General features: G+C 43.5%; 1 protein-coding gene across 4 annotated transcripts in view; it reads left to right on the top strand.

Annotated features, from left to right (window-relative positions):
* Nucleotides 1-24,339, top strand: part of HOMER1 (homer scaffold protein 1) — a 158,088-nt gene that overhangs the window by 21,293 nt on the left and 112,456 nt on the right. Inside the window, exon 1 of one of the 4 annotated variants that reach the window (XM_069595384.1) lies at nucleotides 2,753-4,509. The exons of 2 other annotated variants lie outside the window; for them this stretch is intronic. In XM_069595384.1, the coding sequence (XP_069451485.1) occupies nucleotides 4,505-4,509 (5 nt within the window). In that variant the 5' untranslated portion in view covers nucleotides 2,753-4,504. Of the gene's footprint in view, nucleotides 1-2,752; nucleotides 4,510-24,339 lie in introns of those variants that run through there. One more of the 4 variants, XM_070292465.1, reaches the window with a different exon arrangement.

The raw sequence follows: 24,339 nt of genomic DNA, 5'->3' as shown, positions 1-24,339 counted from the left end.
TGATACTATGAAGCATACCTTCAAGCATACCATGATAAAATGTTACAAAGGTTTATTTATTCCTTTACATGATGGCTTCCCACGGGGCACAGTGCTAAAGAATCTGCCTGCCAAAGCAGGAGATGTAAGAGATGTGGGTTCGATCCCTGGGTTGGGAAGATCCCCTGGAGTAGGAAATGGCAACCCACTCCAGTATTCTTGCCTGGAAAATTCCATGGACAGAGGAACCTGGTGGGTTACCATCCATGAGGTCCCAAAGAGTCAGACATGACTCAGTTACTGAGCACCACTGGGTACATGAACACATATATGACCTTATATGCTAATCCCACATAAACCAGGAAGAAAAATCAACCCACTATTGGTAGAATTTTCCAGATTAAGTACAGAGGTTAAAATAATCACACAAACTTTGGGAGTAATTATATTGCACTGCACGGTGAGATTTATATAGAAAAAGAGTTGCACTCAATTTTCAGTTGACAAAAGAGCAGTTGTGAAGAGACTATGTAGCTCTGAAAAGCAGAAACGCTAATGAAGGGTCAGCATTGTATAAGCATGAGGCAGCTAACATGCTGTTTTGACAGCTGAGTAAAGATGAGGGGAAAAAAGACTGTAAATCAGAAGAAGTCATGATACAAGGATGGAATGACGTGCTTGAAAATGGTGAAGGGAGAGCTTTAATTAATATCGGTGGAAAGAGCACAAAAAACAAGTGATTTAGTTTAGATGGGAAATGGCTTGTAGAGAAAGTTAAGGAGAGTAATAATTTGTATTTTAATTTGCAAGGGCCAATGGATATTATTTGAAGAATGATAGTTTTAATGTTTTAATATTTTATACACTTAAGTTCCATTTATCTGAAACATAAATTAGTACAAGTTTCTATTACTCTTATTGTGTATATTAGACAAACTGGCAAGCAGGGGTTTGCTTTTGATCAACCTTTGTTATAACCTTAATTAAAACTACTTTCAATATTTCAATTTAAAAGCAAGATCATGATTTTATAATGTGAAGATAACAAAAAGCCTGATTTAGTTACAACTTGGTGGGAATTCTTTGGGCTAGTATCCTTCAGTTCTGGGTTCCTAACATGATCAAGAAAATGTACATACAGAAAGAAGTAAAACCCACTGTTCCTTAATTAGAAATCATGTGAGTAGTTTAATATTAAAAACATTTTAAAAATACACATGGTATAAATTCTATAGCGTTTTAGCTTCTTTTATTTAAACTGCATCAATATCCATTTACAGCTCTCCTAACAACCACAATCCTCTGTCCTGGATTTTCCAGGTCACTTCAGATTCCAAATATTTTATCTATTGTTAAACTATGTGTTTGGATTTGGGTTTGGAAAATATGGTCACTGAACTTATAGACTAACTCTGAAATAGCAATAGCCTTTGGCATTATGTAGTGATTCTATTCCTGGGCCATGATTATCATGTTAAATCAGATCAAATCAATGTTCATTATTTGAGTCAACCTAATAATAAACTATGAAATAATGGGGACATTTAAAAAACTCTGTAGTCATTTGCAATTTGAAGAGCATTCATAGTATGATTAGAGACACAAACACACATATAGCAGTAAACCTACAGACACGTGGCTCCTCATCCTTCCCACCTATTGTGTGCTAAGCCACTCAGTCGTGTCCGACTCTGTGCAACCCAGTGGACTGTAGCCTGCCAGGCTCCTCGGTCCATGGAATTCTCCAGGCAAGAATACTGGAGTGGGTTGCCATTTCCTACTCCAGGGGATCTTCCCAACCCAGGGATCGAACTGGGTTACGCCTAACCTGCATTGGCAGGCGGGTTCTTTACCACCTGGGAAACCCATTGCCATATAGGAAATGAAAACAAGAGATAATAAGAAATGTGTTATGTTACAGGGTCAAAACTAAGGAAGACAAAAATAGTCTAAATGTACTTGTGCGAATACTTAAATAAAAAAAGCACTTGGTGATATTTTCCATTTCCATAGGGTTAAACTCATATTCTTGATAAATCAGAACTGAAAAGGTACACTGGGATTTGCTATGTCCACGACGATAATTACGAGGGAATGAAGTCAAGACTGACTCACTATCCTATGCCAAAACACTGCTGCTTCTCAATGAAAACGTTTACATCATTTGATGCCCCCTACATTACTAGCCTTCTTAGCATTATAATACTGTTCATGACACCGCTCTTTATTCTTTCGTGATTTGGGGTACCTACTAAGAAAGAAAGAAAAAAGTTTTAAAGACTACTAAGTCCAGAATAGCAGTTGATAACTCCTTTGAAAATTAAGGTTATTTTCCCCAAGTCTTGCTGGAAACACATTTACCACAGTGCTCAGGCTCTCCTCCCACATTTCCGCGCTGGTGGGGACTTGAGAAGCCCGGGAAGGCTGCTGCACCAGGGGTGGGAGTGGGAGATAGGATATCACCCGCTTGACACTTCGGCACTGTTGCTATGAATGATTCACTCGTGTTTGGCACATTTGTGGCAAGGAAATCTCCTCCTCCCGGCGCTCCTCTCGGCTATCTCCTGCGCTTTGGCCTTTAAGGAGAAGCGAGAGCAGGTGGGCACAGAAGAGCTCGCCGAGTCCTCCTCCCCCTGCTCCGTCCCTAATTTAGCAGTACTTCCGGCCGCGTGACATCATCCCCCGCACCCCGGTGACGTGAGCGGCGGGTGACGTGGGTGCGCAGAGGAGCGCGCTGACGTCGCTATTTAAAGGTCCTCCTGCGGGGAGGATGGAGACACAGCGCGAGCACCTGGCGTGGGGCGCAGAGGAACCGGTGGAGGCCCGGAGCCGGGCCGGGAGCCAGCAGAGAAGCGAAGCGCCCGCCGCCGGCCCCTAGGGGAGGGGGGAAAGAAGGGAAGGACGGACCGCTGGGCCTGCGGACCGGCCTGGCTCCCCACGAGGGCCGGTTCGGCCCCCGACTACCGGCCTCCCGGCGCGCTCGCAGCCGCCGCCTCCTCTCGCTCCCTGCAGGGCCCCACCGGCTTCTCGGGACCGGTCCGCGCCCCAGCTCCCGGCCGTTCCCCGCGGCGGCCGCCGCTTCCCGCCCCCTCCCGCGAGCAGGGGGAGGGGCCGCGCTGCTTCCCGTTCTCCCCGCCCCTCCCCGCCCCCCGCAGCCCGCTCCTCTGCCGCGCTCGCCTCTCGCGGGCGGCGCTGACCCGGGAAGCGGCGGCTGGAGGCGGAGGCGGCGGCGGGCTGCGGGCCGCCGGGCTAGCGCTGCTCCGCCGAGCGGGAGCTGGAGTCCGGCGGAGGCGGGTGGTGATGGGAGTGTGAGGAGGCAGCGGCGGGGCCCGGGCACTGTGAGGCGGCGTGTGGCAGCGGCGCGGAGCGGGAGCGGAGAGGAGCAGGGGTGGGGCGCTGGAGCCGCGGCTCTTCCGCGGCGTCGAGCCCCGGTCCCCCGACCCCGGCGCGGGACCAGCCTCCCGCCTCGGCTCGGGCGGGCGCCGGTCGACCCGTCAGCCCCGTGCTCCGCGGCTGCTCGGCCCGCCCGCGAGCTGGGGGAACAGCGTGCCGGGAGCAGCGTGGGGCTTGGCTTCTCTGATTCATTCATTCGCCGCCGCCGGAGCTTGGACCTGCAGCGCTCCGAGGAACGGAGGGACAAGGGACAGCCGCGAATGAAGGGCCGGGTGGGAGCCAGGCTCCATTGTGCTCGGCGGCGGGGGGCGGGCAGGGGCTGAGGGGGGTGGGATCGGGCCCCCTCCCGCTGCTCCCCGGGTGCGCTGCGCCCCCAGCCTGCTGCCAGCCTGGAAATGGCTCCGTGTGTTCTCCTCGGGAGAGTGAATCGATCCTGCCCAGCCTTTTCTTCCTCCTCCCCGCCTCCTCTCTGCTTCCAGTCTTAGGAAGGGGAAAAAAATTAAAGACAGATTCCAATGTGGAGTGCCGAGCGCGTCCCGAGCTGCCGGGTTTGCACGTCGAAGAGGTTTTTCTACATAGCTTTTTTCTAATGTCTGCGCAGGGAAGCAGTGGCATTGCTGCTTTTAGGATTATTTTCTCGTAGGGATCTCTCAAGTGCACGTCGCATTGGGTTGCACGCTCCACCCCCAGGAACCTGGTGTGGTGGAGAAATTTGAACCCGCAGCCTTAGTAGCACCGAAAAGGCCGAGTTACCTGGGCTCTCCCTGAGTGTGGAGGAGGACATGAGCGAAATGACCACCAAGCTCATGTTTTACAGGACTCCGTGAAGCTGGATTCTGCGTTTTCCGACACGTAGATTCGTTTTGTGGAATAAAGTTCACCGCCGTTTCCTCCGCGCAGCATTTTAACTCTAATAAGCAAATGCCACCTCTGTTCGAACGTTTTGGTATTTCCCAGAGAGAAATAATTTTACCTAAGGGAACTAACTGAATTTTCAGCTACATTGAAATACCTCCAGAAAAGGATCTCGGGGGTGGAAAAGCAACTGCGAAACAACAGACGGAGAAATTCATTTGGAAGTTATTCCGTAGCATAAGAGCAGGAACTTACAAGCAAGTTTTCATTGGGCAAAATGGGGTAAGGATTTTTGTGCTTAACCCCCTTGGAGTCTGTTTATGTTTGTGTGTTATTGAGCGGTGGTGGTGAATTGTCTTTGTTTTAGCTTTTCAAACATACTTGCCACCTTGTTAAGCTAGTTTTAGTTTAAAAATATAGGTATGTTAGCCTTTTAAGAAGTTGTTTTTGTAGAGTGACACCAGAGGCCGTAATTAAGGAACATACGTCTATTACTGTAACCAGAATATAGTTTTATTACTGATATTTAAGAAGACCACACGTTCTGCGCTTTCCTGGCCGAAGTGCTGCAGCAGTTTGTAATCAAAAGTCGTGTCGTCTTAGATTTTATTGCCGGTATCTTTAAAGAGAAGCCCTGAATGCTCTCAGGGCTTTGAGAATGATCAGGTGCACAAAGGACAATTATAAAGTAGTGGGTAGGTTAGAGTCCAGTCCTTGAAAAGGATCCAGGGTAAATTGTTCTCACTGTGCCCTCTGTTTTGCCCTTGAGTAGCCAAAGCAAAAATCTATAGAATTGACTTACTGGGGGCATTAAAAAACGAAAATCTGAAAGTCTTAGAAGGACTCCACAGTGCCCTGCACTTAGTTGGACATCAGAGCCTGAATAGGAAACAGCTTTTTGCTGAAAGAACTTGTTCACTTCTCTGTTTTTTGGCTTTTAGGATCAGCTCTACAGTTTGTGTTAAGTGCCAGGTCTACACCTTCTTTCAGATCCAAAGTCAAAAAAGAGTGCATTTTTCAACCTTTTATTCACTCTTTACACAATAACTTGATAAAATGCTTGTGATTTTTCCTAATTTAAGCCAGATATCTGTAATATATTAATAGAGTAATGATCTGGTTTGTTTCATTGATAGATTTTTTTTTTTTTTGGCAATGCTTTTTGTCAAAGAGGAACTTCCAGAATTTTCTTTCTTTTTAATTATGGTTGAATAAAGATATCTGAAGTATAGTTAAAGGAGAGAGATTGAAAAGATAGACATGGATATTCACAGTTTAGGGGTGTGCATATCTAAACTTTCGTTCTTAAAATGTTCAGAGGAAAGTTCTTAATAGTACTGCCCTTTTTGTTGGAGTTAAAACTTGAAGTTTATTAACTTGAATAAGTTTGAAAATGTTAAGAATGTGTGGTAGGAATCCTTCATCAGGAATTGATGAAAAAGAGCAATACTTGTTTGTAAAACTTCAATGACAAAGTGATGAGAATACATATAACCTGCATGATTTGGGATACTAAGCAACTAAAATGCCTCATTCTATTTCTAGTGTTGCTATTAGTAGCTTGGTGATCTGAGGCAGATTGCTTGACCTTTGTGGACTCTTGTTTTCTAATCTGTAAAATGAAAGTCTTAGGTGAGTTTTACATTTTTTTTTCCAGTCTGTAAAAATGAATTATTTCTTTCTCCTCTATTTTTGTAATTGCTGGTTTGTTTCTTGAAGCAAATCTCTCAGATGGAGAGATTGCTTTCTCTAAGCAGTTGTTAAGCATGTAAGCTGGAAAATAATGGCATTTGAAAAATGTTTTGGATGAATTGTACCAATTTTAATAAGAGAAAATACTGAAAAATAACTACTGTTCAGAATCTTTGAAATATGGCTTCCCTTGAGAGTCTGCAGCCCTTCTGTTTAAAACGTGTCAGAGAAGAAAAATCAAGTGGCAGTTTTTCATGCTGAAGGCTGAGTTCTCTGTAGGCTGTGGAGTGGTAGCATCGTGAAAAAAAATCAGTTTTCCACAACCTTTAAGCTGCATGAACGTCCATGGTTTTACTAAGGGAAGCTTGAGAGGAACTTAATACAAAGAACACTGGTCTTCAAAGCATGAAAATAAGTCCCACACCTTTAACATACTAAAGTGTAATAAAATATATTTATAAACTAGCTTATTTGTCCTTAATAAATTCTTAAAAGTTGACTGGAGAGGCAAAGGAACAAATATTTATGGCATAATTTTTCTGCAAGTCTGTATTTGGGGCTATGACTCTTTCTCACTAACAGTGACCTGTTTCATCTGAGTTGTTGAGAGAAGGCATTTGTGGAAGTTTCCACACTTGGTCCGTGTTTGTACCTAATAACTATGGAATAAACATAGCCTCCTGCACCTACTTAAACCAAAAGGAAACAGAGCTTTAAATGGCCTTCAAAGTTTTTACCTAGGCAATCCTAAAGTACTTACTCTGACTGGTATCTAAGACTTTAATACTGTGGATGGAGAGTTTCACGTTTTATGAATATATTTTTTGACTAATGTTAGATCATAATAGAAGTTTACCTTTGCTTTAATTTTGGATATAATTGCAAGTCTAGGGGCAAAATTGAAACAAAAGGAACGATTTTTGCAAGAAAATGAGTGATTAGATCAGGCAGAAAAACAAATCTAAGGCTCTTGTAATAGGAGTTTATGAACTCTGAGGGAAATGGAAAAGAACAGCTGGAACTGACAGTTGGCAGAATCTGTCAAAGTGTCTTGGATGCTGCCTGAACTGTCTTAATTACAGTGAAGACAGTTGAAGGATTGGTTTGTGAAACAGGTGTATCAGAACCCCTAAAAATGAGAGCATGCATGTTAGGTAAAGTCTTGGAAAAGCTTCCAAGCCCCAGCAAGGAGTCCCTGTTAGGTATGACCGCCAGTCCTCCATGTAGTATCTCCTAAAGAGAGCAGTGAGTCAGGAGCTATTTTGGAATGATTAGAGTAGGCAACAGAGATCATAAAATTTCGATGAGGTATTTCATGCTACCTTTTGTTTTGCTTAGCTCATATTGCCAGCTTTTTGACCTCAACAAGGGAGAATCCCCTCCCCTGTCTTATTAAGAGTGAGTTATTTTTAAAATGTGATTTTTCCCTGCCAGTAAGGTTGATAACACTGTTTCTGACTTAACTCACCTGTGGGTGGACGCCTGGAGAAGCCTTCTGCTCTGCCTTCCCCAGATAACTTCCTGAAACATGGAAGTGGGTGCTGCCACATTGCAATCTGAACCTTCTTTTCTGGGAGCCAAGCAGACATCTCTTTCTGTCTCAGGCTACTGGGTGCTGCTCTCCGGGAACTGTAGCTAAGATGCAGAAGTCTCGATCCAGCACTGCAGTCTGAATGGGCATGGTTGCAAGGGCAACCACTCACATTTCTAACATCAGAGAAGTTAGATGGAAGTCTTAATTATTTGTTCATTTTACCTGTTTTGAACCTCTATCATGTGCCATATGGAGCAGCTCAGTGCTGCTGATACATAGACTAGTAAAATGTGCTCCTTCCTTTAGGGAGTTTATTGTTTACAAGTTGGGTCAACAGTCAAGCCTAAAATTAATAAGTACAGTGGAATGCCTAAGGGACTGAATCGTAGGTATCACAGAGATACAAAGTAAGTGTGCATATGGCAATAACTGCTGAGGGAAGCATAAAACTTTTGTGGAGGAGGTAATCCATATTAAATAATGAGAACTGGGCACAGGTGAGCCTTGTAGACAAGTAGCCTTCAAGGCAGAGGAAACGGTGTGGTTGACAGCATTAAGACAGTTCAGTTCAGTCACTCAGTCGTGTCCGACTCTGTAAGCCTGTGGACTGCAGCATGCCAGGCTTCCCTGTCCATCACCAACTCCCTGAGCTTACTCAAACTCAATGTCCATCAAGTCGGTGATGCCATCCAGCCATCTCATCCTCTGTTGTCCCCTTCTCCTACCACCCTCAATCTTTCCCAGCATCAGGGTCTTTTCCAGTGAGTCAGTTCTTTGCATCAGGTGGCCAAAGGATTGGAATTTCAGCTTTAGCAGTGTAAATATTCCAATGAATATTCAGGACTGATTTCCTTTAGGATTGACTGGTTGAATCTCCTTGCTGTCCAAGGTGCTCTCAAAAGTCTTCTCCAACACCACAGTTCAAAAGCATCAATTCTTTGGCGATGAGCTTTCTTTAGAGTCCAACTCTCACATCCATACATGACTTTTGGAAAAACCATAGCTTTGACTAGATGGGCCTTTGTTGGCAACCTAATGTCTCTGCTTTTTAATATGCTGTCTAGTTTGGTCATAGCTTTTCTTCCAAGAAGCAAGCATCTTTGAATTTCATGGCTCAAACGGACTTTCAAGAGTCAAACAGACTCTTGCAGGTCCTTGTGCACACCAGGACCCAGGAGAAGGGAGCAGTGACCCCACACGGGACTGACCTAGACTTGCCTCTGGGTGTCCAGGAATTAAGACAAGGAACTGCAAAATAATTTGACTTGGTGAACTTGGCTTTATGGGGTACAGCAAGAGACAGGCCCAGAGTCTTACACAGGGCTCAGGTTAGAAGGCCTTGTGGACCAAACAAAAGTTGGTCTGTTTCAGGCTTTTTTGAACAGTGACCCGTTATAGTAAGATAATACATTTTTACCTTACAACCTAGTGCACACATATGTAAATGATAAAATATGAAAAAACACCCTTTGCGTGATGCACTCTAGTATTTTCTATTCTAAGAAAGAACAATGGTTGAAATGCAATAAATTGAGTTAACATCCCAGGACTAGCAATGGTATTTTGAAAAACACTGCTCTTAGCTCTGGGAACCACTGGAGTGTTTTAAGAAAAATAGTTACTTGAAAGGTCAGGGAAGTAGGTTGAGAAAACAGTTTTAAATATTTAAATTTTGGCTTTGTACATTGCATCCTGTGAAAACACAAAACTTGGACAATAAAGCATGACTTGATAGGGGAAGTGGATAGCCAGCCAGGCCTGGAAAATTCCAGGGTGTTAGGAGAGGAGGGATGGTGTTGGGTTGTGTGTGGTTGTCTGAGTAGGACTTTTTTTTTTAAGGACCAGTGAATTTTATGTGCAGAGGTCAAAATGCAGGAAGCAGCATGGTATGTTCCTAGCAGAACCACACACTCAGAAGGGCCATGAAATAGTGAATTTGGGAGTTTAAAAAGGACTTTCTTGCTGGCATACAAATTGCATGGAGATAGAATGTTTTGGAATTCCCTAAGAAGTAAGTTAAAGGGTACATGGAGTTGCTGGTAAGATTTGCCTTGTATGCTAAAAAGTTATTTGACTTGTGATTAAACAGAATTGTAATTTTATATATATCAATCTACTGGGAGGCCATCCACTGTAAGAAGCATAGAAGAGTTTGCATGTTTTGAGAATGGGTTCCCCCCCCCCCCCGTTTTATTGCAATATAATTGACAAGTAACATTGTATTATCGTAAGATGCACAGCTTTAACAGTGAGCATGTGGGAGCCTGTGTCTGTGTTGTGAAATGACCGCAGGTCCAGCTAACATCCATCCCCTCATCTTGTTAAAGCCTGTTTTTCTTGTAATGAGAACTTTCATGAGAATAGGTTTATCTTTTAAGATATTAATGAGCCCTCACTCTTAATTGAAATTTGAAAGAACTCCTTTTCTGTTTTCGGGGTTTTTCCAGGTAGCGTGTTACACATGAACGAGATGACTCTTGCTGTTTCTTTTACCCTAATCTCTAACCTCCTGTTCCACATAGTAAGGGCTTTTAACCAGCTCCTTTTTGTTCTTATTTCCTTTTATTCTTGCTGCTCCATCCCCCTTTCCCTTGGCCTAATGATGCAGGCACAGATAATAGCCGTGGACCCTCAGGGCTTTCCTCCAGGGCTTACAGACATTTACTCACTTCCAGGCAGTGGAAAAAATGTCAGTCTGTTCCACCTCCAGTTCTGCCATCTCCTTAACTTTGCTTCTGCACTTTCCTTCCTGCTTCCCGGCTTCTCTTTCCTTCAGTATTGGGGTTGATGATGCTTATCTGAGCACCGCCCTCCCCCCCGCAACCCCCGCACCCCGCCCTGCGATTTGAAGGAGGAGAGAAATTTTCTTTTCCAGTTTTGTGGTGATGGGCTGGTTAGGACATCCACTCTCAGCTGACCGGTAACAGGACCTCCCTATGGCATAGCAAATTGTGTTATCATGCCAAAATGTAGGAGATTATTACTTAAACTTAGAAATAAGATATATAAGGTCTTGTCAAAAACTAGATCCTAGAGTTTTAAAATGAAAATAAAAACTTTTTGAATAGTTACATTTTCAGCAGAGTACGAAACTGAATTAGAGTAGGAGTATCAAGATTAATGTACTTGAGTACTTGCAGGAAGCTGTTAGTAAGGGGGTATCAACAAGCCAAGTTTGGTTACTTTATATATATATGGAAATTGACTTTTGAGGGGAGCAAATGTTAGAGCTGGATCATTTAGGAGGCAGAATGGATGTGGAAGATGATGTATTTGGTGTTTTCTTTTTTGAGGAATTTCCTGGTGGCTCAGATGGTAGAGTCTGCCTGCAGTGCAGGAGAGCCTGGAGGGGGAAATGGCAACCCACTCCAATATTCGTGGACAGAGGAGCCTGGCAGGCTACAGTCCATGGAATCATAAAGAGTCAGACACTAGTGAGAGACTAGTGACTGGGTGGCGTGTTAGGATGTGATTATGTAATTAATAAACAACAGGGACCCTGCCTTCCCTCCTCAAGCCCGTTGAAGGGGCACATTGAATGGAAAGTCTTCCTTTGACTTCCTTGGTCTTTACCCTTTGGACGCTTACAGCCACGTGTCTTGGTACCACATCCATCCGCTAGGTAGGGTTTGTCTCATGTTTCTCTGTACATCTGAAACCAACAAAACACTGGAAATCAGCTGTGCTTCAGTCAAAAAACAAGGAATCACAAACATCACCCCCCTCCCAAAAAAGCCCAACAAGGCGTCTCATTTTTGATTAGTTACATTATATAGACATTAATCCTTTTAGAAAACATCCTTATTGAGCCTCTGTTTATGTCTTTCACTTGTAATTTTCTTTTATTTTTCTTGGCTCTAGAATAGAATTACTAAACTGTCACAGCCAACTTGCAAACCTATCATGGACAAGTAAGTGTATACACTAAAAAAATCCTTTTCAAAATATACATGTATAAAGAGTGTTTGGGGGAATCTCTTAATTTTGGTTCGGATGTGTTTAATAATTTTGAAGTGAAGGCACAGTATGAATCTGACCAGTGTGACTTTTCTTTTTAGGGTTTTGGAGAATCATGAAAGCGCATTTAGGATAATTACCTTGTTGTTCATGGCAGTTAAGGGGTTGACAGAAGTGTCTTTATACATAGTTGTAAACTGAGTTTAGTTTTAAGTGGTTAAATGTTTCAGATGAAAAGGTGGTCGAGTCTCAAAAGGTCCAACATTGCTACTGCCGTGCGTCTGTTTTTCCAAACTTACGATGTTTAGTTGAAATATTTTTTTGTAGTTAATCCATGGTTTTGTTTTGTCATTTTTGATTAATCAGATGCACTGGATGGACGAGTAGGGAAAGTGAGTTTCAAATATTTAAGTGTTTGCTGATATAATTTTGAAATGACTGAATATAAGACATTTTAGACAGCTTTATTTCTCAGGCTCTGTTTAGTTGAGTGAAATGTGCAGTTTCTACTTGCGTTGCATATTTGTAATGACCCATGGCTTACACAGTAAAGTGACCCTGTAGTACACAAGATTCATTATGTTTGTGGGATGATTGAGATTTTCCTAGAAATCAAAAGTGCTTCTCTGTTAAGGTTTGAAAAGTTGAGTACTTTTTAAGATGGTATAAGGTTTCATGCTCATTAAGTACCTTCATTTCAAAAGAATCCATGTGGTAAGGCAGTATTTATATTCATTTTAGCCCATCTATGAGAATTGAGATGAAGTTTCTGAATCTTACTTAATGGGCATTTCAAGTGTAGGTAAAACTTTTTAAAGGCTAATCATTCGGTGGTCTTTAACATGTAAATACAATCATATAGAACTGAATCTTTGAGGTTAAAATGTTAATTTTTACAACATCTCTATATATACTATAAAATTAGGACATCCATCATCACTCTGTTAAAAGAGACATGTATCAGTGAACTTGTGCTCTTAATTACAGTTTGATTTTCCTTTCTCCACTGTAAGTCTAACACTATTGGTCGTTTCTGTGCTCCCTAATGTCTGATAAAAAAAGATGAAATTGATGAGAATCGGTGCTGCTTGATTTAAGCAGTATTCTTTAGGGAAGAGATTGAAATTAATCACATGTATGTGTTCTATTTTATTGTGTGGTTTGTCATTACCCTCCACTTGTATTTTTTATTGATTTCTTTTCTTTTCTTTTTAAAGGTTTTTAAAAATTTCATTTCCCTAGTAGGTATAATTTAGAATTAATTTTATAGGGACAAGTATAATTAAGAATTACTTTTACAGGCACAAAACTGAAATTGCTTTTTCATGACCTTGCAAAGAAAAAAAACCAAAGTATTCATTCTTGTGAGGTTTCTTCCTACCCCCCCCGCCCCCCCCCGCCCCCCCCGCCCCCCCCGCCCCCCCTGCCCCCCCCCGCCCCCCCCGCCCCCCCCCGCCCCCCCCGCCCCCCCCCCCCGCCCCAGTGACTAATTGTGAGCCCAATATGGCTTTGGTGAAGCTAAAAAACTTTCAAATATGTAAAACAAACATTTGACTTAGGATCTGGATTTCATTTACATATAACTCTCTTTTCTCTTTAATGGTAAGCTACTGGCAGATGGCAAAGTCAGTTTTCTTTTTTGTATCAGAAAATAAAATTCTAAAATCCAAAAAATTAGCAGTCTACTCAATACTTTCTCTTCGTAGTACAGTTTACTTTTGCACTTTCTCTCACTTTTGAAAAATCGCTTTAATCCTTTAACACAATATTAGCTTTAAAAAAATTGCTTTGCTTTTTGGACATTTTTTTAAAAATGTTCTTTCATAAAACATGAAGCTCTTCCATGTTACCTTTGAAAAGAGTTGACACCAGTTCCTCAAGGCAGAGCAGTTTTAAGAACTGAGGACTTTATAAAATTACTGAACAAGAGTTCGACAGAAATTAAACACTTATCAAAGCAGCTTTTGCTCCTTCGTGAGGTTGTTTTAAATCATGTGTGTTATGTCGCGTCTGATGCACATGGTCACGTGCCGCAGGGTCCAGAGGGCTGAGAAGAGAATGCTCTTGACTGCCACCCCGTCTGCAAAAGGATTGCTCCTCATTTGTCCCTGTCTTTAGTAGGAGGGCAGTTCTCCTCGGTTCCCTTACCCTGCTGCTCTCCACCCGGGTGCCCTTTCCCAGTAAAATCTCTTGCTTTGTCAGCACATGTGTCTCCTTGGACAATTCATTTCCGAGTGTTAGACAATAGCCCAGTTTCGGGCCCTGGAAGGGGTCCCTCTTCCTGCAACAAATGGCGACTCTGGCGGGGACTCCTCTTTGCCGAGACTGACATCCTGACCACTCGGGGTACTCAGGGGCCAGCTTGCCTGCCAATGGACCAGACCCAGCGGCCGCAACTGGGACCCTTTTGTCCCTGGCCTCCTCCTAGAGTGCCCCGACTGGTAAGGAACAAGAGTCTTTATTGACCTCTCGCCCCTTCCCTCTCTCTTTCCTCTCCTTAACCCTTCCTATCCTTCCCTGGTTTTCTAGTCCCCTGGTCCTGGACGCAGGAATCTGGTCGAAGGGCCCTCAGCCTGAGCTAAGGATTGGAGACTGATCACCTCTTGGCAGAGAACTCAAATTCTGGTTCTGGTAGGGCCGAGTTCCAGTCCTCCCTTCTCTGGAAGCCTAGGGAAATGTCCCATAACGCCTGGGTGTCTGTAGGTGGCAGGAAACGTCTGTAAGGCCACCCCTTTCGCCCCCCTCTCCCGCCTCCTCCCCCTTCTTCTTTCAACCTGGCTTCCTTTCCTCCCTTGAAATCTTTGATGTTAGTACTTGGATCTGAAGTTCTGTGTCTCTATAGGAGGTTTTCTGAGAGACTGTATTCTTGTATTTAAGGGCTTCCCTGGTGGAGCTGAGGTTAAAGCGTCTGCCTGCAATGTGGGAGACCTGGGTTCGATCCCTGGGTTGAGAAGATCCCCTGGAGAAGGAAATGGCAACCCACTCCAGTATTCTTGCCTGGAGAATCCCATGGACGGAGTAGCTTGGTGGGCTACAGTCCACGGGTCGCAAAGAGTCGGACACGACTGAGCGACTTCACTTTCACTTTCACTTTCACTTTAGTAGGAGGGTGGTGATAGCCATAGCCCAAGTTCATGTCTCTCTGGGTACTGTGCATTGCATTTCCTAACCACCTGCTGCTGCTAAGCCACTTCAGTCGTGTCCGACTCTCTGCGACCCCACAGATGGCAGCCCACCAGGCTCTGCTGTCCCTGGGATTCTCCAGGCAAGAACACTGGAGTGGGTTGCCATTTCCTTCTCCAGTGTATGAAAGTGAAAAGTGAAAGTGAAGTCGCTCAGTCGTGCCTGACTCTTAGCGACCCCATGGACTGCAGTCTACCAGGCTCCTCCGTCCATGGGATTTTCCAGGCAAGAGTAGTGGAGTGGGGTGCCACTGCCTTCTCCATCCTAACCACCTAGATCATAGCGAAGCACACATGTACAGTGTAAGTTGAGAGGTTTTGGGGAATTAGACCCCACATTTAGTGTACAGAAAATCGTGATTCCTAGCCGGAGAAGGCAATGGCACGCCACTCCAGTATTCTTGCCCAGAAATCCCATGGACAGAGGAGCCTGCTGGGCTGCAGTCCATGGGGTCGCTAAGAGTTGGACACGACTGAGCGACTTCCCTTTCACTTTTCACTTTCATGCATTGGAGAAGGAAATGGCAACCCACTTCAGGGTTCTTGCCTAGAGAATCCCAGGGACGGGGGAGCCTGGTGGGCTGCCGTCTATGGGGTTGCACAGAGTCGGACACGACTGAAGTGACTTAGCAGCAGCAGCAGGTGGGTATAAGCTGGATGTACCAGTTATTTTTCTAATAAATTTCCGTGGTAAATTGTTGGATCTTTCATCTTTACTTTTAAGCATGCCTCAGTCTTAAGTTGTGTTTCCTTCTTTCTGTTTCATTTAAGAAATCTAAAACGGTTATTCTGAATAAGGCTTTTTTGTGAGTTGGAATTTTCTGCCCTAGTTGCTTTCAGTTTCCCTCATTAGGCTCTTAATAACGGTCTCTAGGAAGTTATCGTAAGTGGATTTGACTATCAAAGAGCTTAAAGTACTCACATTAGAAAATTTCTGTCCGTGTTCCTTCGTGGAAGGTAAGTCTATACATGACTAAGCTTAGGGCTTTTAATTTGAACCAACTGTATAATAATATTCAAGTGGCCGTAGCCTACCCTCTTGGGCTTCCCTAGTGGCTCAGACAGTAAAGAATCTGCCTGCAGTGCAGGAGACCCAAGTTTGATCCCTGGGTTGGGAAGATCCCCTGGAGTAGGACATGGCAACCCACTCCAGTATTCTTGCCTGGAGAATCCCATGGACAGAGGAGCCCGGCGGGCTACAGTCCACGGGGTCATAAAGAGTCAGACACGACTGAGCGACTAACACTTAGCCCATCCCTTTACCTTTCTGTGCTTCCGTTTTGCTTATCTTTTAAAACTGCCATTTTCTGTCTTACTCTGTAGGTATGAAACTCAGTCATATGGGTTTTAACATTAAAATTCATGTGTTTTGCTTTGCTTAATCACCCTGCCAGCTCCTTTGATGTTTACAGAATGAGAATTCCACCTACTTTTGTTTACTAAGTATTGCCAGGGATCTGTATACATTCAGCTGAATGGGAAGACTCCCAAATCACTCCCAATCAGGTTCTGTTGATTAAAAAAAAATGGTTCTAGATTTCATGGGCTGTCTTTTTCCTTATTCAACTGATAACATATGGGACTTTAGTTGTCTGTTTCTCTGTTGCTTTCATTTAGTATTTTATTAATGCTGAATTGATATTTATTGCTATGCCTGTGTTAATGTGAGGGAAGTAAGACATTAATGGTAATATTGCCACTTAGTTTTACTTGGTGGCATATTAGAATATTTGGGGTGTTTAGTGTATGATTTATGGGGTAAACCATAGGCTAAGCATGTGGTAGGAAGCTAGCCTGAAAAGTGTTTTCAAAGATGGTGCAGTGGTTACTTAGAGACCAAGATGCAAAATTGTATATTCACAACGATACAAAATACATACTGTACATATAACAAGATTTGAAAAATTCATTAAAATGTTACCATGTTTATTTCTTGGATACAACGATTCTGAAATTTTGTTTTTGAGTCTTTCCAAATCTTTTAAGTTTCTTTGTGATTAAGTTTTAGAAGTTATCTTGGGTTTTAAGAGCGAGAGTATTAAAAATTACTAATGTCTACCATAGAAAGTTATCAGGGGGTCTGTCACTGTTCCTACATATGCATAAATACTTAGGTGTTTGTATCAACTTTAACTTATCTCAAATTTTGTTTTTCTTTTCAAAACTGGCTAAAGTAATTACTCCAGTGATAGCAAATATTGCTTCTTGTTTAAGTAAGGAGTAATTCTGGTGTTGGTTATCAGAATGTTAGTACTAATCTCCACTTTTATGGTTAAGGAGCCGGAGCTCAAAGGGAAGATGTGCCTGGGGGCAGTTATACCTGGCAGAGCGTGTGCTCCATCCTCTGATTCCTAGGGGCTCTTATCATTAGCTCTGCTGCTGCCGCCGCTAAGTCGCTTCAGTCGTGTCCAACTCTGTGCAACGCCATAGATGGCACCCCACCAGGCTTCCCCGTCCCCGGGATTCTCCAGGCAAGAACACTGGAGTGGGTTGCCATTTCCTTCTCCAATGCAGGAAAGTGAAAAGTGAAAGTGAAGCCGCTCAGTCGTTTCCGACTCTTAGTGACCCCATGGACTGCAGCCCACCAGGCTCCTCCACGCATGGGATTTTCCAGGCAAGAGTACTGGAGTGGGGCGCCATTGCCTTCTCCATATCATTAGCTCAGGGGACCCTGAGACTCATTTTTTGTTGATTAGTCACTAAGTTGTGTTCAGCTGTTTGTGACCCCATGGGCTCTAGCCCACTAGGCTCCTCTGTCCATGGGATTTCCCAGGCAAGAATACTGGAGTCGGTTGTCATTTCCTTCTCCAAGGGATCTTCCCAACCCAGGGATCAAACCCATGTCTCTTGCACTGGCAGAAGGATTCTTTACCATTGAGCCACCAGGAAAGCCCAAGACTCATTTAGACTGGGGTTTGTAACCCCTCATAGTTAAAAAAAAAAAAAAAAAAGAGTCTAATGTAGGCTTAGTGTCTTAATTGACAATGAGTTTTAATTAAACATATCTTGTTTTCCTTTTAGATGGTACTGAAAGAAACTGCATTCTGATTTTAGTGTACTCAAATCTCTGCTCAGTGCATTTTGTTTTGAATACACTGACGTCTTTCTCATGAATGAACTGAAATGTTATTACGTATGTTTTGTATGATTTCCGAAGTTGATTCTAAAGTGTACATTCCATCAGTCAGAGCCCTGTTAACTGCCTTTGTAGTTACTGGACACGTGAGCCTCAAGAACACGTGAGTGGGCAGGGTCTCCTTCTCTGAGAAGCTCAGTCTGGAATAAGAGTGCTTGGGATGTTATCTTAAAGCGTGGTTCCTAGAACTTCATGTTGGACCATGAGACTTGCAAGTGGAGGGGTCACTTACAGGCTGTAGTACAATTTCTGAATCATGAGACAGCTGTAAGTTGTTTACCTCCCTAGAATTCATAAGAGTCCATTGGGCCATATCATATGCAGTTTTAAAATTGTTATTTCTGAATTCCACCCCCCCCCCCCCGAGGTCCCAAACTCTAATGTTATCATTGGCTGAGCAGAAAATGTATAAGGTAGAAGTCAGTAAGGACTGGTGGAGACCGTGGCAAAGTGAAGAGAGCACGTCCTGCCTGAAGGCATTCATATCCAGAGTTCTCACAACCCTGTACTGAAAACTCGACTCAAGCAGGAAGACCAGAGAGCATGGCAGGGCATGGGCAGAAATGAACACTAGAGTAGTGCTTCTCAATCTGAACTTGCATTCGAATCACCTAGAGGGCTTGTTAAAGACAGACTGCTAGACTTCAGCCTGAGTTTTTGATTCAGTAGGTCTGTAAGTGGGGCCCACGAATTTGCTGCTCTATTAAATTCTTAGGTGATGCTGATACTGCTCGTCTAAGGACCTTACTTAGCGTCATTTGAAAAATGAAGCATATACATTTTTGAATGAAGCCCATTCAAAAGCTTCAATGATTCTTGAAACCTTTTTGTTCTTCGCTTGCAAGCTGTAAAAAATTGTAATTTCGAACTAAAGGGAGAAACTCTGGTTGGACTTCTTAATTTTTTTTTTTTTAAACAAGCTAAAAGGTCCACTTGAAACTAACCTCTGTCTCTTTGAACCTGATTACTTCTGGCAGTACTTACCAGCTACCCCCATGCAGAGTGACTTCTGCTTTCTGGCATTTCTGAATGTATTATTTTTGAAACCACCTGGCAGTGCTTTGACTCCTGAACTTTTTATGCTTTTGGAGGAAGTGTAATTTCTGTCTTAAGTTGTTTATCCTGCTTAGATAGCCTTAAGTTTGTCCACGTGCTATAGTGTTAGTTTTCTATTGCTATGTGACAATTACCACAGTTTTGGTGGCTGTAAAACAACACCCGCTTACCTCAGTTTTTGTGAGTCAGGAGTCCAGGGACCTTCATGGGAGCTTCTGCTCAGGGTCTCACGAGGCAGCAGTCAAGGTGGCAGCTGGGGCTAGAGTCTTACCTGTGGACCAGCATCTCCCTGAACGCTCATATGGTTGTTGGCTGCTTTCATTACCTTGCAGCTAAGGAGCATGGCGGGCTACAGTACATGGGGTCACAAGAGAGTTGGGCACAACTTAGCGATTAAACAGCAACAGCAACAAATAGAACTCGGAGTGGCAAGGTCTTCAGGGCCAGCAGGAGCCCCTCTCAGTTCTTTATCATCTTCTAAAGGACTCACCTAAATAAGTTAGGACCACTCAGGGTAACCTTCCTTCTGATAAGCTGAAAGTCAACTAATTAGTGACCTAATTACCCATGTGACATCCCGTCCTAGGCAACCCTTCTCCACAGGTGGAGAGTTTTATGCAGAAAATGTCCACCAGGAGGCAGTATTCCTGGAGCCATCTTAGAATTCTGCCTGCTATACCCCATCAAATACCTATGGATGTTTTCCCAATGCTCAAATATCAGTTGTTTTTTTTTTTTTTTTAACTTTTAAAAATCTGTAGCCTTCTGCATTCCTGCTCCAATGTGGACTGGTTACTCTTTAGGCATATTATATAGGCCTCATATTAGACTTTCCCTAAATTTTGGGGGGGGGGTGGGAAATATGGGCAGGCATCATATCTTATTTCCTGGTCCCTGTGCTTGCTTGCTTCATTTATTCTTTTATTTTACTGAAGCTCCTTTTCTTGTAGTTACCTGAAAATGACTAGGTAGGAGATAACTTGAGACATACGTGAAAGTGCCCTCCCCCTCAACTGAGTCTAGATCTCTAGACAGGAAGTAATTTTCTGTCATTCCTGTGAAGGCACAGATCTGTTCTGGTTTCCAGGTGTTCCTGTTCAAGTCTGCTTGTTTCTGATTCCTTTCTTTGCCTTCATGTGTTACTCTTCCCCCACTTTGTAACATTTTAGGATTTTTTCCTATGTGGTTGGAAAATTTCATGATAATGTGGGGTGGGGCTTTTTGTTTGCCTTTTTTTTTTAATTGTTCTTTTGGTCATTGGTGGACCATTTTGGTCTGTAAATTTCCATAAGTTTGGGAAATTTCCTTCTATTAAAAAAATAGCATCTTCTATTTTTCTCTTTATGAACTGTTCGTTGGATAGTAACCTTTTTGTCTAACCTACCAGTTTTTTTTTTTCTTTTGCCTTCGAAGGAAATTACCTTGACTTCATCTTCTAACAGTTATTGAATTTTAAATTTTCACTGAATTTTAAATTTCCAAGTCTTCTATCTCAGTGTGTCATCAGTTTGAGATTCTTTTGTTTTCTATTCCCTAAGCTTTCTTTGGGGTTCCTTTTGTTTGTTTGGCTTCTTCTTTCATGATTCTAGGCCTGCCCAGAGTATCTGGTGATGCCCATCTGTGTGTTTAAGAGTAAGATGCTAGAAAGCCGGTTAGAAGTTTTCCGTGACCCAGTGAGTCCTGTCACCAATGGGCTTCATGTTAGGCATTTAGATGGTGGACAGGCCAGCTTCTCAGGTGGTTTCCAGGTGTCAGTAAGTAGAAATCTATTCTCTGAGACTGTAGGGCTTTTCTTTAAGACCGTTCAATTTCTCTAAAAGACAGTCTTCCAATATATATACCTTTTGGCATTCTGAGAGCAAAGTACACCATTATATATCTAGGAGGCATATGCTGCTGCTGCTAAGTCACTTCAGTCGTGTCTGACTCTGCAACCCCATAGCCAGCAGCCCACCAGGCTCCCCCGTCCCTGGGATTCTCCAGGCAAGAACACTGGAGTGGGTTGCCATTTCCTTCTCCAATGCAGGAAAGTGAAAAGTGAAAGTGAAGTCCCTCAGTCGTGTCCAACTCGTAGTGACCCCATGGACTGCAGCCCACCAGGCTCCTCCATCCATGGGATTGTCCAGGCAAGGGTACTGAAGTGGGTTGCCATTGCCTTCTCCGAGGAGGCATATACCCGCTGTAAACTGAAAACCATGAAGGGAGGGTTTGCAGCATCTTTCTTAATGCTCCAGCCTTGTTTTCTGCTACTGGGGAAAGTAAGTGACTCTGGTGGTGGGAAGGGGGAAGGGAACTCTCATTGCTCTGTTGCTTAAACTTTTCAATCAGTTCCCTAATTTCAGATCCATACTTCACACTCTCTCCTGCAGCTCCTTTGTCTCTCAATTCTGGCCAGCAAGTTGTTCACCCATTATTTTCCTTTTTGCAGGCACTGTGCACTTAGTTTCCTTGGCTTTGCCACGTCACATACTCTTCTTTCTTCCAAATTACTTCTTTGAAAATGGTATTAAAATTACTTGTCCACTGGTGTCGCTTCTGTGTGGTTATGGGTTTATACCTTCTTTTTCTCCTTTTCATGTTAGTGTAGTTTCAGAAAAGGAAGATAAATACGTGCAATTAATTTGCCATGTTTGACCAGAATCGCTGAGCCTTAGCTTTTGAATTTCTATAAGGCATTTTTCAGAATGTGTTGACACTGTTGACAATTGATTAAAATTTGGTGGGTGATGAAGTGTTGGCTTTCTAAAAGTCTCTCCCTATTAACCAACACTGGAAAACTCAGTGCTTAACGTAAGTAAGCACATCTTAAAATTTAACAGTTAAAGTTGATCCTCAGCCTAAATAAACCTCAGCAGAGTGGAGCACTTAACTCTTTCAACTGTGTCAGGTAGGGAAGGTGTTGCTACAGTTTATCCCCCCCGACAGTGCCTCTTGAGCACTTGTAACAAATATTAAATAATTTCATTTGTTTCATGAGTCACACCAGGCACTGGCAATACACAGATAGGTAGACAGCCACACAAACAACAGTGCCATTACTGTGACTTAAGTGCTGTGATAGAGATGTATGCTGTGTTTGTGAGCACAGAGAAGGGGGTGCCACACTTGAATGCTGACTTTCAAACCAGCTTCTTCATTGTCCTCATTCATCTGCATCAAGAGGCCCTTTAGTTCCTCTTCACTTTCTGCTTTAGAGTGTTATCATCTGCATATCTGGTGGTTGATATTTCTCCTGGCAATCTTGATTCCAGTTTGTGATTCATTCAGCCTGGCACTTGGCATGATGTACTCTATATATAAATTAAGCAGGGTGATAATATAGAGCCTTGATGCTCTCCTTTCCCAATTTGGAACCAGTCAGTCGTTCCACGTCCTCCAGTTCTAACTTGTTTTTTTGACCCACATACAGGTTTCTTGGAAGACAGATTGCTAAGTCACTTCAGTCGTGTCCTACTCTGTGCGACCCCAGAGACGGCAGCCCACCAGGCTCCTCCGTCTGTGGGGTTTTCCAAGCAAGAATACTTGAGTGGGGTGCCATTGCCTTCTCCAGGAAGACAGATTAAGTGGTCTGGTATTCCTGTCTCTAAGAATTTTCCACAGTTTGTTGTGATCCACACGGTCAAAGGCTTTAGCGTAGTCCATGAAGCAGAAGTAGATGTTTTTCTGGAACTCAACATAGACACATAAAACACAAAAACAAATGAAAGAGGAGCAAATAATTAATTCCTGTCGCGCCCCCCCGCCCCCTTTAGAAGTCACTGCTTTACATAATGGTTAGCAAAGGAACAACGTTAAGTTTGTAGAGTTAATACCACGCTTGTGTTTTACGTGAATGAATCAGGTCTCAATATGGAGGAAGTTTTAGACTTGGGGAGATATGCGTGAGAGAGAAACCGGTGCGGGTCTTGGAGATCCTCAGATTTCATTGTGTCTGAAGTTAATTGCAGCAGCTTAGTCAAGAATAATGGCTTGAATTAAGGTAGAGTAGGACATGGGGGGCAGGATTCAAGAGAGATTTAAGTAGTGCTATCTGTAGGAGTTGACAGTGAACTCTGTCGATACAGAGGGGTAGGAAGATTGGCTTGGTCAGCCGTTAGTTGAGGTAGAGAACCAGGAGAAAAGCAAGTTTGCAGTGAGGTGAGATGATGAACTGCATAAAAACTTGTATTTATTGCCATCTATGTAGGAATGTTTTGTAGTCAAATATCCAGGTCTGGCATTCAGGAAAAGAGAACTAGGCTTTTGGGAATCATTAGGATATATAAGCATTGGTTGAAACTTTGAATGTGGATGAGCTCATTCAGGGTATTTATAGAAAAGAGCAGATTAGGCCTCTCTGGGGGAACAGTCATTTAAGGGGCAGCAAAGAAGCTGAGAGAGCAATCAAGCTACAACAGTGAGAGAACAGTGTCAAAGACAAGAAAGGGAGTTTCCAGAAATGAGTGGCCAGGATCAAATGTAGTGGAAACTTCAAATGAGGCAGACAGTATCTGTCAGAGTGGCTAAGTGGTGGTCCTTTAAAAAGGACCTTACCTTGAGAAGTTTGAGCAGCCTGGGATGGATTGCCAGGGGGTGGTGATGCTAATGAAGGGTAAGGAAGCAGAGGCTAGGAGGGTAGGCTTCTCCTTTAAGACTAAGCTTCTCTGAAATAGAGCTTCAGCAAGCCGTAGGGTTCAGGAAATTGTGGTGGTTTTGTTTTCAAAATGGGACTAAACATTCTTTTTAGACCCTGAGAAAGGAGTCCGTAGCTAAGGGTATTTGAAAATTAGAGTACGGAGGGATAATGACTGAGGAGAGTCATGGCAGAGAATGCCATCTGAAGCACAGGAGGAGTCAGCCCTAAAGAGGAGGCCGGCCTTCCTCGTAGGCTGGAGGGACGGACATGTGGCAGGTTAGGATTGGGTTAAGTCTGTAGGTTAAAGGGCAGGAGACTGGAAGGGAGCTCCTTAGCTGGGGGACTCCATCTCATCAATTCATTCCCTGGTTCATGAATAAACAAACACTTATTCTAAGTAGCTTCTATGAGTCAGGCACAGTTGTAAGTGTAAGAGATACATCTGTGAACAAAAAGCCTGCCTTTATGGGCGTGCATTCTAGAAAATGACGAAAGGCCATCTGTAGAGACTGACGGTTGCTCAGAGCCTTGGGAAGAGAGGTGAGCAATGGGAGAGACGACCGACCGTGAACAGGGAGGAGGTGGGAGGGCCCGTATCGGGGTATAGCCACAGGTTTCAGTGTTCCTGTTAAAACAGTCTAAATCCAGGGTGCTGCTGTTCCTGAGGAGCAGAGAGCCGTGTGTTAGAAGGGCTCTCCTGGCCTCCGTGCGGTTAAAACGGAAGCACAAAAGAGGTGTGTCCAATTTTAATAGTGTTCTGTTCAGAGGGTTTTCATATGCTGCCTTTCCCCATCCTAAATGGCCCTTTTCCTTCTGTAGAGAACATTCTTATCTTAGGAAGCCAACCTAGTAAGTATTAAGTTGCCAGGATGCCACCAGTTTATTAATATTTGAAGTCTTTTCTCTGGGAAGCATCCTAGTCCTGTGAAAAGTCCTGGAG

This window comes from Ovis canadensis, chromosome 7 (genome assembly GCF_042477335.2).
Source record: "Ovis canadensis isolate MfBH-ARS-UI-01 breed Bighorn chromosome 7, ARS-UI_OviCan_v2, whole genome shotgun sequence".
NCBI lineage: Eukaryota > Metazoa > Chordata > Mammalia > Artiodactyla > Bovidae > Ovis > Ovis canadensis.
This window is presented reverse-complemented; position numbering and strand designations above follow the sequence as displayed.